A 14,843-nucleotide genomic window follows, 5' to 3' on the forward strand; every position below is an offset into this window, starting at 1 on the left:
CCTGGGCACCCCCGCATCCCTCTACCCCCCGGGACAGCCTCCGGGGCACCCCTCTACCCCCCGGGACAGCCTCCAGGACACCCCCGCAACCCCCGGGACAGCCTGCCGGACACCCCCGCAACCCCTGGAACAGCCTCTCGGGCACCCCCACATCTCTCTACCCCCGGCACAGCCTCTCGGGCATCCCCACATTCCTCTACGCCCCGGGACAGCCTCCGGGACACCCCCGCACCCCCCAAGACATCCTCCGGGACACCCCCGCAACCCCCAGGACAGCCTCCGGGACACCCCTCTACCCCCCCGGGCAGCCTCCCGGGGCATCCCGCACCCCCCAGGACAGCCTCCCGGGGCACCCCCGCACCCCGCTCCACCCGAATGGGCTGGGAAGCGGCTTCCCCGCGGGGGCCGCACCACCGCCCGCACCCCGCGGCTCTGCCGGGGCCGGGCCGGGGGCGGCTCTGCCCCCCGCCCCCGCCGCGCCATTGGCCCGCCCCGCCCGCCCCGCTCCGCCCCGCGCCCGGCGATGTCTCCGCCGAAGTTTGCCGCGGCGGGCGCTGCACGTGGGAGCCCCGCGCCGAGCCCCCAGCACCGGCGGGCTCCCGGCACCGCTTCCCCGCCCGGCCCCGGAGCGGCAGCGGGGGCGGCGGCTCCCCCCATCCCCCCCCCCCGCGCCCCGCCCGCGGGGGATGCCCCCCTGAAGCGCCGCCGCGGCGTGGCCCCCGCGTTGGGGATGCGGCAGCGCGCAGCCCCCCGCCACCGCTGAGCGCTGCGCGGAGGGGCCGCGCCGGGGGGCGGCCGCGGAGCATGGCCAAGGCGCCCGGCCGCCGCCTCGGGGTAGCATGGCCGTGAGCGCGGCGGCCGCCCCCGCCGCCGAGCCGCTGCCCCGCAGCATCTTCAAGAAGTTCCTGGTGATGCTCTGCTCTCTCCTCATGTCCCTCTACGTCTTCTACTGCCTGGCCGACCGCTGCCAGACCCTGCCCGGACCCATCATCGCTGCCGGCGCCGCCTCGGAGGAGGAGGAGGGCGGCGGCGGCGGGTACCTGGGGGGCTCGGCCGAGCTGCCCCCCTGGCAGGCGGCGGCAGCGCGGCGGAAGCGGCTGCTGCAGCGGCTCAAGCAGCGGCGGCGGCGGCAGGAGGCGGCGCCGGGCGAGGAGGTGCCGGCCGGGGGCGGCGGGAGCCGGGCCGGCGGCTCGGGCGGCGGCGGGGGCAGCGCGGCGGGCACGCCCGGCACCCTGACGCTGCTGCTGGGCGAGGGCAGCAAGCGGCTGCCGCAGGCCATCATCATCGGCGTGAAGAAGGGGGGGACGCGGGCGCTGCTGGAGTTCCTGCGGGTGCACCCCGACGTCCGCGCCGTCGGCGCCGAACCCCACTTCTTCGACCGCAACTACGAGCGGGGACTCGCCTGGTACAGGTACGGGACGGGCTGGGGCGGGCGGCGGCACCGCTGCGGGGCCGGGGCCATGGCCGAGCCGGCAGTGCCCCCCGCTGGCCGCGGAGCCCTTCCGCCGCCCACCCGCGTCTCCCCGACCCGCAGCTCCCCGACCCTCAGCCCCGCTGCCCCGACCCCTCCTACCCCCCCAGCCCTGTCTCCGCTCTCCGAAGCCCCGTCCCCGCTCCCCAGACACCCCCCCCCCCCGCCGATCCTTTTCTCACTCCCCAAATCCCCCACCCTCGCCTCCCCCAGCCCCCGTCTCCGTTTCGCAATTCCCCAGGCGCTCTCCCCCCGTCCCCTCTCTCCACCCGTTCTCCCGTCCCTGCTCCCAAATCCCCCAGCCCCTCTCTCTCCCCACATCCTCCTCCCCGCCACCCCATCCCCTAATCCCCCACCCCTCCTCTCCCCCGACGCCCAGCCCCACTGCCCAGCGCATCCCCCAGCCTCCCTGCCCCGGTGCAGGATCCCCCCGGGGTGCTGCCTGCAGGGGCAGGGGGGCAATGGGAAAAGTAGTGGGTGGCCCCATCGCCCTGGGGACTGCATGAGGATGCTGAGGCAGAGCTAAACCCCCCAAGGAGCCCAGGCCCCCCAACATCTTGCTGCTTCCCGGCTCTTCTGGGGGGGTGGCTTTGCAAAACCTGTGGCTGATCTAACTCCCAGACGAGGTGCCCCGCAGCCCCAGCTGCCTCCCCTGGCAAAGCATCGTATCATTGCCTCCCGCAACGCCCAGCCCAGAGATGCAGCCGTTAAAAGCAGTTTTCCTATATTCGGTGAGGAGAAAAAATGTATTTCCCATGCAAATGTTTCAGCAGCCCGGTAATGAATAACCCAAAACGTCAGTTCCAGGCGCGCAACCCACACACACACCTTGCCTAAGAAATGAGCAAAAAAGGTAGATGGGGTTCTTCTTTCAATTAATTATTTTTCATTAAATCAAATAAAAGGTATCCCCTTTAAAATGAGACAGTAAACGTTAAAGCCAAGGGGCAGGATTCTCATTAATATTGTTTAGATGTTTTCCTTGTGTGTTTTAAAGTTAATAGAGGAGCGTCTTCTGGCAGATTCCTGTAGAAAGGATTGGTTAGGGTGGGGAAGCGAAACTGCTCTTTTGCAGAGTGTGTCTGTGTTTGTGGCTTTCTTGAACGAACAAGCAAAAAGGAGAAGGTTTCGGGTACCCCCGGAGCTTGTTTTACTTTCGTGTTAAGCCCAGCTATTAGCAGAGAGCAGAGGATGATTTTGGCTCAGCTTGCAGTGACAGTATTGAAATGTGGAGTAGGATAGTACTGACAGTCCGAGTGTTTATGTAAAAGTCTTAACACGTGGAAGTGATGAGCTTCCTTGTGTATCCGCCAGTGTCAGAAACACGCCGGGTTTTTGCAGGCAGCAGAGTGTGGGTTCTCCGAGAAGAAAGATTTCCTTTCGTGTGGGCTGAAGCTGTCTACAGAATTATATTTTTAGTGTGCGCTTATCCAATTTCCACATGCTGACCCTGTATCAGAAAGGAAACATTAAAAACGAATCTGAAAAACCTCAAGAACTTTAATCAAGTCTTGACTTTGAAAAATAAACACATGGCTTTGGGGTGGCATCTACTGAAATTTATGGTGGATATGCAGAAAAGCTCATTTATCAAAGATGCTCTCGAAGCCTTGAGGAGCAGATGGCAGTGGGATAGACCCGCTTCTGGAAACAGTGCCCGAGCGAGGAGTGCAGACCTAGACAGAGGAGGAGCCACAGGCATTCAGGGCATGGTACAGTCCTCGGTGTAGGGGATTTAATTTTCCAGAGGTTTGGTCTTGATCTTGCAGCTCTTGCTCATTCGAGGTGCTGCCCTGCAGGCTGTTTGTGTAATCGTTATGTTTTAGCATTTGGTACATGAGCTCTCCCATTAATTGCTGCAGTTTGTTTGTTCTGGTATTTGATGTACTGAATTTCACCTTTTTTTTTTTTTTTTTTATTAGCCCTGTGGAGGCTGAGGTACAGTGAATTCTTTGTACGGGATTATTCCTTTGAGACCTAATCTTGCTGGCTTTGCTTGTATGACTAATCTTTATTAACACACAGAGTCCCGTCGTGATGGCAGAGCTGCGGTGTCAGCCCGCTGGTAACCAGTTACCAGCCTGTTATAAATACTCATTTAAAAAAAAATCTGTCTCTCTCCACGGGTTTGCTGTAATCTTTGATGAGGGTTCAGTGCCGGGGAAATTGCCAGATGTTTGCCAGGGGTCCTGATTTCTTATCTTTGGCATCAGAGGCTTGGGTTTCACGTGCATTTCTGTTTCCCAGCAGTCAGACTAAACAGCATCATTACAAGGTATAAACAGTTGGGTTTGCTTTCAGCGCCCGCAGGAAGCCGGCGCGGGCAGCGAGCGCCCTGTCCGAGGGAACAAAAAGCTCTTGGCTGTTTGCAGCGACACAGGCTTGCGAACGGAGAAGAGCCAGCCAGCCTTTGCGGCTGATGGTCGATGCCGTTGGCACTGGAGCGTGGAGGTGGGCTGTCACAAGGATGCCACACCGGCACCGTGGTGGGGTGGCTGTGGGGTCTCGGGCACAAGGGGGACCCCGGTTCCTCCTGGAAACAAGAGAGCAGCTCCATTAAGAGCTGCTTGTTACACAGCGTGAGGCTGGGTAGGGGCTGAGCCGTGGCTGCAGCAGCAGGATGATGCTCTCGAAGCGGCCGGTTAGATGATGGTACCTGTAGGGCAGCGGCTCGCGAGGCACGGGCTTGGCACGTGAAAGTCCTGTCACTGCTGGGGTGCCACACAATGCACGAAACGCTGTCCGTTAAATCAAGTGGAATAATCGCTCGCCTCTTACAGCCTGCGCTGTGCCTGGGTAAGAAGGCAGCTGTCCTACCGAGAGGCTGATTTTATAAAAAAACAATTTGAGGGATGTAATTCGGTAAGCGTGACACCTCCGTGTGTGCTCGCGTGTGGGTTGAATATCAAGGGAAGTTGTGTGCCGAAAGCAGCTTTCTCCGTTTGGGGTTTACAAGTCCTCTCTTCGTACGGGGACAAAAGGAGGGAGGGGGCAGCCCACAGTGCTCGCATTGACTTCCCAGCACAGAAATCTCCGCTCCAGCCCTGAACAAGGCTATTGAGCCAACAGAGTTCAATAGCAGGTGAGCATGGGTTGTAACAGAGTTCAACTGCTATCCCCCACCCCGAATACGGCCCTATACAGCCTGGGGAAAACTCCAAGAATAGGGGCTAAGCCAGTCGAGTTAAAAAAAAAAAAAAAAAAGCCTGGATTAAAAATAAAACAACTGTATTTGTGGGTGCTATTGCGAGTCTGGCTGGTTCCCTCTGATCCTTTGTTAGTCTCGCGCTGATTGAGCTGCCTGTTGGAATGTCATTATGCTGTCAGTCACCCCAGGAACATTTCTTTCGTATGTTTTAATCTCCCGCCTCTGTAGCACCGATGCCAATTTCTCTCGAGCGAAGCCAAGCTAATGTCATTAGATTACACCCGATCCCGGGGAAGATGAAAGCTGATTCAAAGTTACTCCGTCAGGTTGGGAGTTTAAGCATCGCTCCTCCCTGATGCTTCCAGAGCTGGGGAGTTCTGTCTCCTAATTAATGTCCTCTTGGGATTGTTCTCCAAGGCTTTTTTTTTTTTTCCCCTTTCTTTCTACTCTAGGCAACCCCTGATGTTTCTGAGTCAAAGGGAATAGAGAACGTCTCAGTTCTGAAGAGGTCTGGGATGGAGGCGAAGGAGGTTTGTTTGGGGGGGGGACGTGCTTACAGCAGCTGGGAGCAGCTGCAGCCCACCTTGTGCCCTTTCCCATCCTCCGTGCCTCAAATCGTGGTGAAATCGGAGCCCTGGGGTGGAGGAGTCGGGCCGCTCCTGTAGCAGCGTGGAGGTCCACGGGGTTTTGTGGTCACCGTAATTCTGTGAGCGCTTTGTAAGCGTGGAAGTGAGGATGGGAGCGTAGGGGTGGGGGGCAGGAGTGTGTGTATGATGCCAGGGGAGACTTCGGGGGAGCGAGTACAATCCATGAAAGGTGGAGCAGGACCAGATGGCCATCAGAAGGAAAGACCTTGTTGCAAAACCCCCAGCGGGAGGGAGATGCTGTAGCAGTATTTGCCTTAAAGTGATCTTCTCCTACCTTTCTTCAGCCATCCTTGCAACCTCTGCAAGAAACACCAGGTCTGTGACTGTGTCCAGGGTGTGCCCAGCCCAGAACATGGGTTGTGCTGTTGGACATCGAGTTTGAGCCGGTTTGGGTTTTCCGCTCCCTGCAGTGTGCACGCCTGCTTGTAGAAGGTCTGGTTTAGCAGCACTTGCTCCTCATCCTGGGAACATCTCGTCTCCCAAACACATCTGAATTACTAATAGCATCAAGCGCAGCCTGCAGCAGTTTCTCTGGAAATTGCAGCCTTGGACAACCACATGCTGAAGAGGATCAAGGTCCTTGTTTATTTATTAGCTGTGTAATCAGATATCTCCCCGTACTGAGCTCACGGTGCCAGGTGCTGTATAAAAAGGGAACAAAAGATGGTCTTGGCCCCCAAGCGCAGGTAATTCACTGTAAACAACAGGCGGAGGTAGGCTGAGACGGGTGCAAAGACGGTGGAGAGTATGTTGGTTGGTTGGGCAGCGTGGGTCTCCTGGAGATGGAGGATGAGGTGGGTTTGTGGGTGGTTGAAGGGACCTCTCCTTGCTGGGGAAGAGCAACGGGGAGAAGGAGCTCGTTGGAAATGCTGTTGAGATCAGGGCTGGGGTCACTGAGGCTGTTATAAAAAGACAGTAACTGGTTCTGGTGCTCATGTGCTTTGCCGCTGCCTTTGTGCGTGATCTGGACTCGGATACTCCGAGGTATTTCAGTAAAGATTTGAAATAGTTTGAATGTTGGCACCCTACTGCTGGGGAGATGTCTTAGTGTGCCTCAGTTTGCCCATCTGTAAAGTGGGAGGGAAGTCACTGCCCTGTGCTGCACGGGTGGACAACAGGGTTGTGACTCTGCGGCACCTCTCTCTAGCACAGAAGTGCTATATGGAGTCTTGCTGGGCTATGCTGTGGGTTAAATAACACCCAAAGCAGATGAACCCCACCAGAGCTGCTGGCAGAGGTCCTGCAGCCTTGGCACAGCTTCGGCTCGCTGTCCTCTCGTGGCGAGGTGGAGTGCCATCTAGTGTGTACACCTGATGGATGGCACCTTCCAGGGATGCCACCGTCCAGACACACACCCCTAGCAAGATCTAACTGCAAAGAGCTGGGGTTGGGCTCTTTCCCCTCTTAGTCCTTAAATAAACCCCAAAGGGTTATTATTTTTGGTGGTTCTTTTAAGCATTTTGCATCTATACATATCACTTCTGCTTTCTGTTAATGGAGAAGTTCATCTGCAGGGTTCGTGTCCGTTCCTGATGATGGGGTGAGCTCCTGAGTTGGCATATAAGGAGAAGTCAACCCCATTCCCATTAGAAAGCATCAAAATAAGTAGTTAGGGTTTTGTTGGACTCTTCTCTCAGCAGATCCTGTGGTCTGCACGGGGATATATTGGGGAGGTTCAGAAGTCAATAGACCCTGTCCTCCTCTTCAGTACTGCTTCATGCCCCGGTCCCTGGGGTGTGGGAGCCTGGAGGGGATCGGCACCTTCCTCCTCCACCCTATGGCTCTGCCTGGCCCTGGGGTGCTTGGAAACCGGGGCTCCCCTGGCCCTGCCTGCTGGTGCTGAGCAATCTTGAAAATATGGCCTCAACTGTCCAAGATTTTGTCAGTTGAATTCATAGAGCCGGGTCTCGTGAAAAGCAGCGCGAAGCTCCAGCTGGCTGGGGCGAGAGCCCATTTATGGCAAAAATTGTGATACTCTTTAGAGAAGCAGCAGATTCACCCGGCTTAAACCATTAGTCCTTCTTTAAGGTCGGATCTTGCAAATCCTCACCTATGCACGTAGCCCGTCCTCCTGCCATCGGCTCCGCTGCCTTCGGAGGGGCTCCTGCGAGTAATTACATCGAGTCTGGGGTCCGGGGCCGTGCTCTGGCCGCACCAGCACCACCAATATGTCTGTTCACCGCAGCTGAGCTAGGATTTCACCCTGACCTTTTGAAGTCTATAATAAGAGCAGTTAGGTCTGGGGAGGGGGGAGGGAGCTGGTGCCTTCCCAAAGAGTTCAGAGCAAACAACAAGTGATCAGAAAACCTGAGAATAAACCCTCCCACACACCATGACCCCCCCTCCCTGATGTAGGCATTAAAACTCCTGAGCTGCTAATTATGCTTTTCCCCCGGAGAATATCGAGGTAACCCAAACCGCTTTCGCGGGGAAACAGCAGAGGCTGGCGAGGGGGAGCAGGGGCGGTTGTTGCGGCCATAAATCTTTGCAAATTCTCATTACGTGTAGGTATTGTGGAAGGGAAGTGGATTAGGTTGCAGTTAAAGTTGCGTTGCTGGGGTTGGATACGGGGGTCTTACCCCATTACAAAGCCCTGTGTGGGTCGGAGGGGCTGTTCATGAAGGTCTGTCGGACCGGGGCCATCCCGGGGACCGTGACAGTGGCCGGTGTCTGTGCCTGTCTCCTGCATAATCCACCTCCTGGGAAACTCAGCTTTTCATGGGTTGGAGTTGAACATGTAACCTCCAAACTGTGCCCTCCCGAGCCCTTGCGACTCCCCGGGGGGTACGGGAGCAAGACGGTGCCCGCAGTGAGAATGTAAATAGAGTTGCTGGAGGAAGTGAATTATTCTTGGCATTTCTTTCATCGAATGATGTGATTCTGCTGGAGGAAATCTTTCAGCAAAAGAAATCACCGGTTCCCTTCGTGCATGGCAAGACCATCCTTCTTGCTTCCTGGAAGCGGGGAGATTCATAACATGCTCTTTCTGTTGCAACACCATCTGTTGCAGAGAGCAAAGATCCCTGCTCAAACTCCCCCAGGCTCGAGGCTGCTGCCGGGTACGTCTCTGGTGGGAGATAGAGGAGAAACTTCCCATCGCTGCCCCGGGGGAGCTTTGGAAACCTCGTGTAGTTGTTTTCCCCACTGTCAAGCAGCCGTGCCCAAGCGTCGCAAAAGAAAATCCCACCTGGGCAACTCCAGGCACCCGGACACCCTCCTTGCCCAAAGCCGTGCAGATCATGGATGCCAGCACAGCAGCTTCAGCAGGATCCCATCTAGCTGCCGGCTGTGAGCAGGAGATGGAGCCGCCTCCCCTGCCCCGGCCTCACCGCTCAGCTCCAGTTCCCGAGTGCAGCCAGTGGCTGGAAACTGGGATGTGACAGTCGGATCAGATCTGACCACAACTGCCCTTCCCACACCTTCCCCTGGTGAGAGATGTTCAGGTTCAAGCGCAACGTCGTGATGGAACGCTGGCTGTTTATTTATTTATTTATATCTCTCTCTAGTGGGATCTTTTTTTGTTGAAAATTTTAAAAAGCCAGGCTGATTTGTTCTAACAGCACCCGTTGGAAAAGGGCTCCCTCCCGCAGCCCGTGCTCTCTGGGGAAGCCTTTTATGGGAAAATATCAAATCCAATTGTTTTGATTTCCGTGTTTATCTGATGCTTTGGGGGTGTGTGTGTATGCCCACGTGTGCATCTTTGGGCTCTCACGTGTTGCGTTTTGTCGTTAACATTTCCTTTCTGCTTTCGTGGTATTGTATCAAAACGTGGAGTACCAGATACCAGCATCTTTCGACATTACTTAAACACTTTTGCACTGTCTGAACTGGACTGTTTGGGAAGCCCCTTTTTCGGGAGAAATTCCCAAGCATTGGCATGTTCCAGCTCTGAGTAAAACAAGTGAGGAAACATCTGGATTTCCCACCTGGGGAAAACTCTGTGTCCTGACCCCTCCGGCATAGGGTTAGCGAGTGAAAGGCAGGAGATGCGATGGCCTTGGAGAAGGCAAGAAGTGCAGAGAGCCCAAGGAGGTGGCCTGGGTTGGCCGAGACCCTCAAAAACACTCTGCAGGATCAGCGACCCCATGGTGCTGACGTGCTCCGAGCCCCCGTAACGTGCCAGCTGGAGATGCCGCTTTCCCCATTTTTGCATCTGGACTTTGTTGGCTCCGGAGTCCTTCCCCCGGCTGGAAATTTGCTCCTTAAATCCCTTTGGTCTCAAACGTTGCTGGACTCCAGGTTGTGCCTTGCCAAGTTCTGCCTCAATAAAAAGGTGTTTGGGAGGACCCTGGGTGCAGCAAGGCATGGCTTCCCCTGCTCCCGCTGGACCTGTGCCCACAGGGGGTCCCCAGGCCTGGACCAGGGGAGCAGTGGGTTACCCTGGATGCAATTAGTATTGTGCCATTAACGCGCTGTGATTTGCATAGGTAAAACTGGTGACCGCAGGAGGAGGCTGTATCACGTGCCGAAGCCAGAAGTGGGGGAGATCCCCCTCCTCTGCGACACTAACGCTGGGCCAGTAGCCTCAGACGTGGTGTTTCTTGCTTTCCAAAACCATGCTGGAGGTGTTGGCAGAGCCGCGGCACGGCCGTCCCCCCCGGGTCTGGCAGCCGGTCCCTGGGGGGGGATGGTTCCCTGGCCATCAGCAGCATCGGTGGAATGGAGGACGCTCCACTCTACCGGTGGGAAAACAGGCAGAGAAGCACCCAGAGCCTCTGGCAGCGCAAGGCTTAGCACATGGGACCTCTTGGCATCTCCACGTGCTGCTGTTGATCTCCTCTAACTGTGGTGGGAAAGGAGGCTGGTTGGTACAAGCATCGGTGATGGGTGTTCGGCGTGTGCTGAGCTTCCCTCGCCATCAGCCATGTCCCCCCCTGGTGCTGCTCTGCTCCTCAACCTGCTCCTTGTGCTGAAGGTCATGGAAAGTTCCCCTGACTCCTCTTACAAGGGTTGAGGGAAATAATCCCCGTGTCCGGGCTAACTTCCAGCTCAGGTAATTCTAGTCTCTGCCCCTAAAAATTAACTCTGCAGTTTTAACTGGCTCCAGTCGTCTTTGTTCCCCATCCACGGACCTGCTGGGCACTGTGCTGCTGGCAGAGACCCACCACGGGGCTTGGGGCCGTTGGCTTCTGATGGCTGGGAAGTGATCTTTCTTCTGGTCTGCGTGATTTGGGTTTTCCTCTGTGCAAAAGCTGTGTGTCATGGCAAGGGATAAAGCTGATATTGTGCAATATTCCTGCCCTCTTGCACTGCTGAACCGCGCTGCGTGAATATTTATATTTGCCTGTAAATGTTTGCCTGGTATTTATCAGTCTTGTACCTGTGTGACAATGGTTGTTAGCTCCTTCGTCATCTCTAAAGAAGGAAAAAACCAAAAGCCAAATCTCGCCGCGTGCAGCAAGCAGAGCGCAGGCAGTGACGTGCAGAGCTGGGTGAGAGGAGCGTGGTTCGGGGTCGGCGGCTGCTTCAGCCGCCTCCCGTGCAGGGCTCGGCGAGAGCCGGCTTGTGGCTGTTGGTTCCACCAAAGTCTGGCTGCCCTGTGGTCCTGTCCCAACCAGCTCCCCCAGCAGGGCAGGGCCACGCAGAGGAAGAGGAGGAGGAAGATGCTGACCACAGGCATGTGTGCACATGAATGCACTGGTGCCTCGGTGCTCGCTCTTCCCCAGCCCGGCTGCATTAGAGCCTTAGCTCATGGGCGGTTTACTGGGTTCCTCGCTCTGCCGACGCGTTAGAGATGACGCAGCTTTACCATGCGCTGGGAAAGTCCTTTCCACCTCCTTCTGGGCTGGGGACCATCGCTCCTCCAGCTCCCCTGCTGTCGCAGCATGGGCTGCGTCTGCAAGTCCGCTTACTCGCATCTTTACCTCCTTGGGTGCTCACTGTCCACCGTACGTTTCCTCCTCCCCTGCACTGATGTGCTGTGTTACCGAGGGGCCGTGAGCTGTGAAAATCTCCCGGGAGGGATGCTGAGCTCTGCTAACAACTCTCCCCGCAGCCTGGGTCCAGAAGCTGCTGAGAGGGAGATTTTATGGGGTGGCTGAGAAGGCAGCGGCCGTCCTTCTCGTGTCTCCATCTGTACTATCGGCAACAGGTTGGAAAGAAGCAGAAATAGGGATTTTTTTCCAACAGTGTGAGATTAAATTGTGAAACTGGCTGCCACGGGAGGTTTTTGGCTAAAAGACTCTAAAAGGGCTCCAGAAGTGCTTAGCAAAGAAAGATGCATCAGGAGCTGTTAAGCACGAGGGACCAGAAGCAGCTGAGGGAGTCCCCGAGCCTTGGCTGGGGACCTGGGGGTTTGCTCCTGCTGCTGGCACAGGAATTAGCTGGGGGGTTGGGGGGACCCCGGGGTGACCCAGGGAGGCTCATCTTCCCGTAACTGTTATCAGGGGAAAATATGATCGGTGTTATTTGGTTAGAAACACTTTCTGGAAGGGGATGAATTTTCCAGTTGGCATCAAATGGCCGGTGGTTGATAGCAAAGAAGGGAGCGTTGCACTTTGCACCCGTGGCCTGAGTAATTTCGGTATAAACGACCATCGAATGCCCGCACCCCGTCAGCTCTTGTGCTGAAGAGCCTGGATGTGTTAGTTCACACCAGCTGCAAGGAAAAAAAGAAAGAGATCTCTTATCGCTTACCGGCTAGTGAGAGCTGGGTAAGCACGGCTGAACTTTCTGAAGCATCCCTTCGGATTTATGTGCTTCCGAGGTACCCGAGGCTGCTCCCCCTGCGCAGCGGCAGCAGGCAGGGGCTGGCAGCGACCCGGCCCCGTGGGCTGAGCTGCTGCAGCCCCCCCCGGCACCGATGTTAGCTTTGCAAATTTGGAGTGGTTCAGGGTCTGACTGCCGCCCCGGCTCGTCATTTCTGCCCATCTGCCGAAGGGTTTTGCTGCCTGGACGGAGGGCGTGAGCCCTGCTCCTCTGCCCCGGCAAACCTGCCTGGGTTTAAAGGGCTGCCGGAGGTTCCTGAGCAAGCACCAAAAAGCCAGCCCGTGGGTGGATGTGGATGGCTGGAAGGCGATACGTGCCCCAGGAGAGACGCAGCGGGGGCGGCTGCATCGCCCGGTCCTGCGGCAGGAGGTCACGCAGCAAAGGGGGACGCGTGGCCCTGGGGGCAGGCTGGAGGGGAGGGGGGAGCGCAGAGCTGCGTCCTGGGGCCGCCGGAGGGAAAACTTTCTGCCAACACTCGTCTTTCCAAGGAGACCAGCAATGCCCGCTTGCCAGGAGCAATCTCTCCATTTCGTAGCAAAGAGGTGAAGGTACGAAAGCCCGGACATTAAATTCCTCGCACCAAACACTAAGGAGTTTCTTGTCCGGCTGCTGCTGCTCCTTGTTTGCGCTAGGGTGGCCGGTTCCCACCTCGCTGGTCCCACCTGCGGCAGGGTCTGGCTCGGGCTGGACCCTCCTCGGGGCAGGAGGGGGGATTTTGTTGTGCACCTGCGGGGACAGGAGAGCTGAGCTCCTGGGGATGGCGTGGGCATTGCCACCGCGCAGATGACGCGTGCTGCGTGCCTCTTGTGTCCAGGGCAGCGAGGAGGCTTTGGGACACGCTCAGCATGGCTGGGTGGTGTTCTGTCCCGTGCCTCAGTTTCCTCATCTGTGAAATGGGGTTATGGTGATGAGCTGACTCAGTAAATACTAAGGTCATCGCTAAAGGTGCACCGAGGGGGGCTGGGACTTGGCTTTCCTGCAGCCGGTGAGCATCAGGATCTGTCCCTCCAGCATCGCTCTCTGTGGGTTGCCTTTGCTCCGACCACAGGCAGATGCAGAGGGTCGGACGCAGAGTCACGTCGGGTGTAAATGTTGTTTCCGCATGCACGGGGTGTGATCCCCGCTCAGCCCAGCACGGGAGCCGGGCTCGGGGCAGAGCTGCCTTCGTAACGAGTCGTGATGCCGCTCCGCCGGCTTGCTCCTGTCTCTGCCGCCCTCCTTCCAGCAGCAGTAAATCCTCTGGAAGAGCCTCAGAAAGAAAGAATTTAGTAGGACACGCAAGCGGTTAGCCCGGGAGCCTCCCAGGGGGCCGAGACGGGGGGAAGGACTTCGCGGCCTGACCCAGATGCAGTGCACAGCGTTTAATTGAGTTTGACCGGCTCCAGCGCCACGGGTCGGGGTCAGCCCCGGCGGCGAAGCCTGCCGAGGCGCCGGAGCTGCTTGGTTTGGCACTCGGGCAGGTTGAGCTCTGCCCTGCCTGCGCGGGGGGTCGCGGCCCTCTGTCACATCGTGGGGACCCGCTGCCCCCGCGGCGAGATGCGGCCGGGTCGGCGAGCCAAGCCGTGAGCTGCGGGTTTTCAAGGGGGCTGCGCCTGGGAGTTTTACAGGCTTCGTCTGCTCGTTGCTTCCTAATTGCAATTGAGTTGTTTGGCTGAGTGACAGCGAACTGCCGGGTTGCCGCTGATGCCTGGATGTGTCCCCGTTTCTGACGCACCCAGCCCTGCAGCCCGGCTATTCAAGGGGTTTTACGCCAGTAAAATCCAGCATTCAGTGCCCTGCCTTCCAGCCTGCCCCAAAACAGAGGTGGGAGGAAGAAATCGCTGCTTCCCCATCGCTGCCTGCCTCTGCCGGGTGGTGCAGCGGGGCAGCAGCTCGCGTCCCCGGCCGCCGGAGCCGGGCATCGGCATCGCAGGCAGTTTTCTGCAGCAGCTAAGAGGAGAAGCCATGGGCTTGATTTGTCCCACCAGCCTTCCCAGGCCAGACGTAAAACCTCTGGATTCTTCGGTACATGAGAAAGGTGCTATTGCACATTTTTTTTAATTATTATTTATTTTTTGACAATATAAGCATCTCCCCAGAACATGTTTCCGCTGCTTTCTAGGCTCTCACCCCAGGGCAATGTCCCCAGCCCTGCTCTCGCTTGGAAGGTGGCTGGGCTCGGTCACATTATAGCCCTGGGAAGGTAGGTGGGAAAGGCATCAGGGGTGGTGATCGCAGAGGCGAGGAAGGAATTTGGGTGTGTTTCCTCTGGAGTAAATCTGGCTTAAAATTAGGAGCGGCTCTGGATTTTATTAAAGCCCTGAAAGCAGTGCTTGGCTTCGTTGGCCAAATCCAGCATCGTTGTAAAAGCTGGTGTAAGCCCACACCTAGAAGAAGGAGCCCCAGCCTGGGTGACCTGCAGAGCCATGCTCAACCCTGGCCGCTCCCAGGGGCTTTCTTGGCCATCACCCGCCTGGGGACATCCAGGGGTGAGTGGGGTGGAGGAGTGCGGAGCCCACTGGGTGTTTCAGCATGGACGGGCCATGCATCCTCCTTCTCCCCTCCATCCCTGGGAGCTTCTGACCATAGCCCATGGTCAGCCCGGGGTGGGTGCCCTGGTAGGTCTGCCTCTGCTCATGGTCACCTTCGTGGTCACCTTGGGTGCTGGGAGCCAGCTCTTCCTGGAGCCTCCCCTTTTCCTTACACATTCCCCAGTATAAAGCCGGATTTATCAGACCTGTGGGTTTTGCACCGGCAGCTGAGCCTGCTCTCGTGGGAGTCTGTCTGTCTGTCTGCGTGGGCTGTGCTCTCGCCTGCCTGCAGCTGCTGGGCTTGCCCGGCGTCCCTGGCTCCCCGGGCGGCTCTGCCCGATGTGGGGAATGCATTCAGG

The 14,843-nt window shown here is 57.5% G+C and overlaps 1 protein-coding gene across 1 annotated transcript in view; it reads left to right on the plus strand.

The window, feature by feature from the left end:
• Positions 1–839: 839 nt before the first annotated feature.
• Positions 840–14,843, plus strand: part of HS3ST3A1 (heparan sulfate-glucosamine 3-sulfotransferase 3A1) — a 36,199-nt gene continuing 22,195 nt past the window's right edge. The window contains exon 1 of the mRNA XM_075169812.1: positions 840–1,411. Coding sequence (XP_075025913.1) covers positions 840–1,411 — 572 coding nt within the window. The remainder of the gene's footprint in view (positions 1,412–14,843) is intronic.

This window comes from Calonectris borealis, chromosome 20, assembly GCF_964195595.1.
Source record: "Calonectris borealis chromosome 20, bCalBor7.hap1.2, whole genome shotgun sequence".
Taxonomy (NCBI): Eukaryota; Metazoa; Chordata; class Aves; order Procellariiformes; family Procellariidae; genus Calonectris; species Calonectris borealis.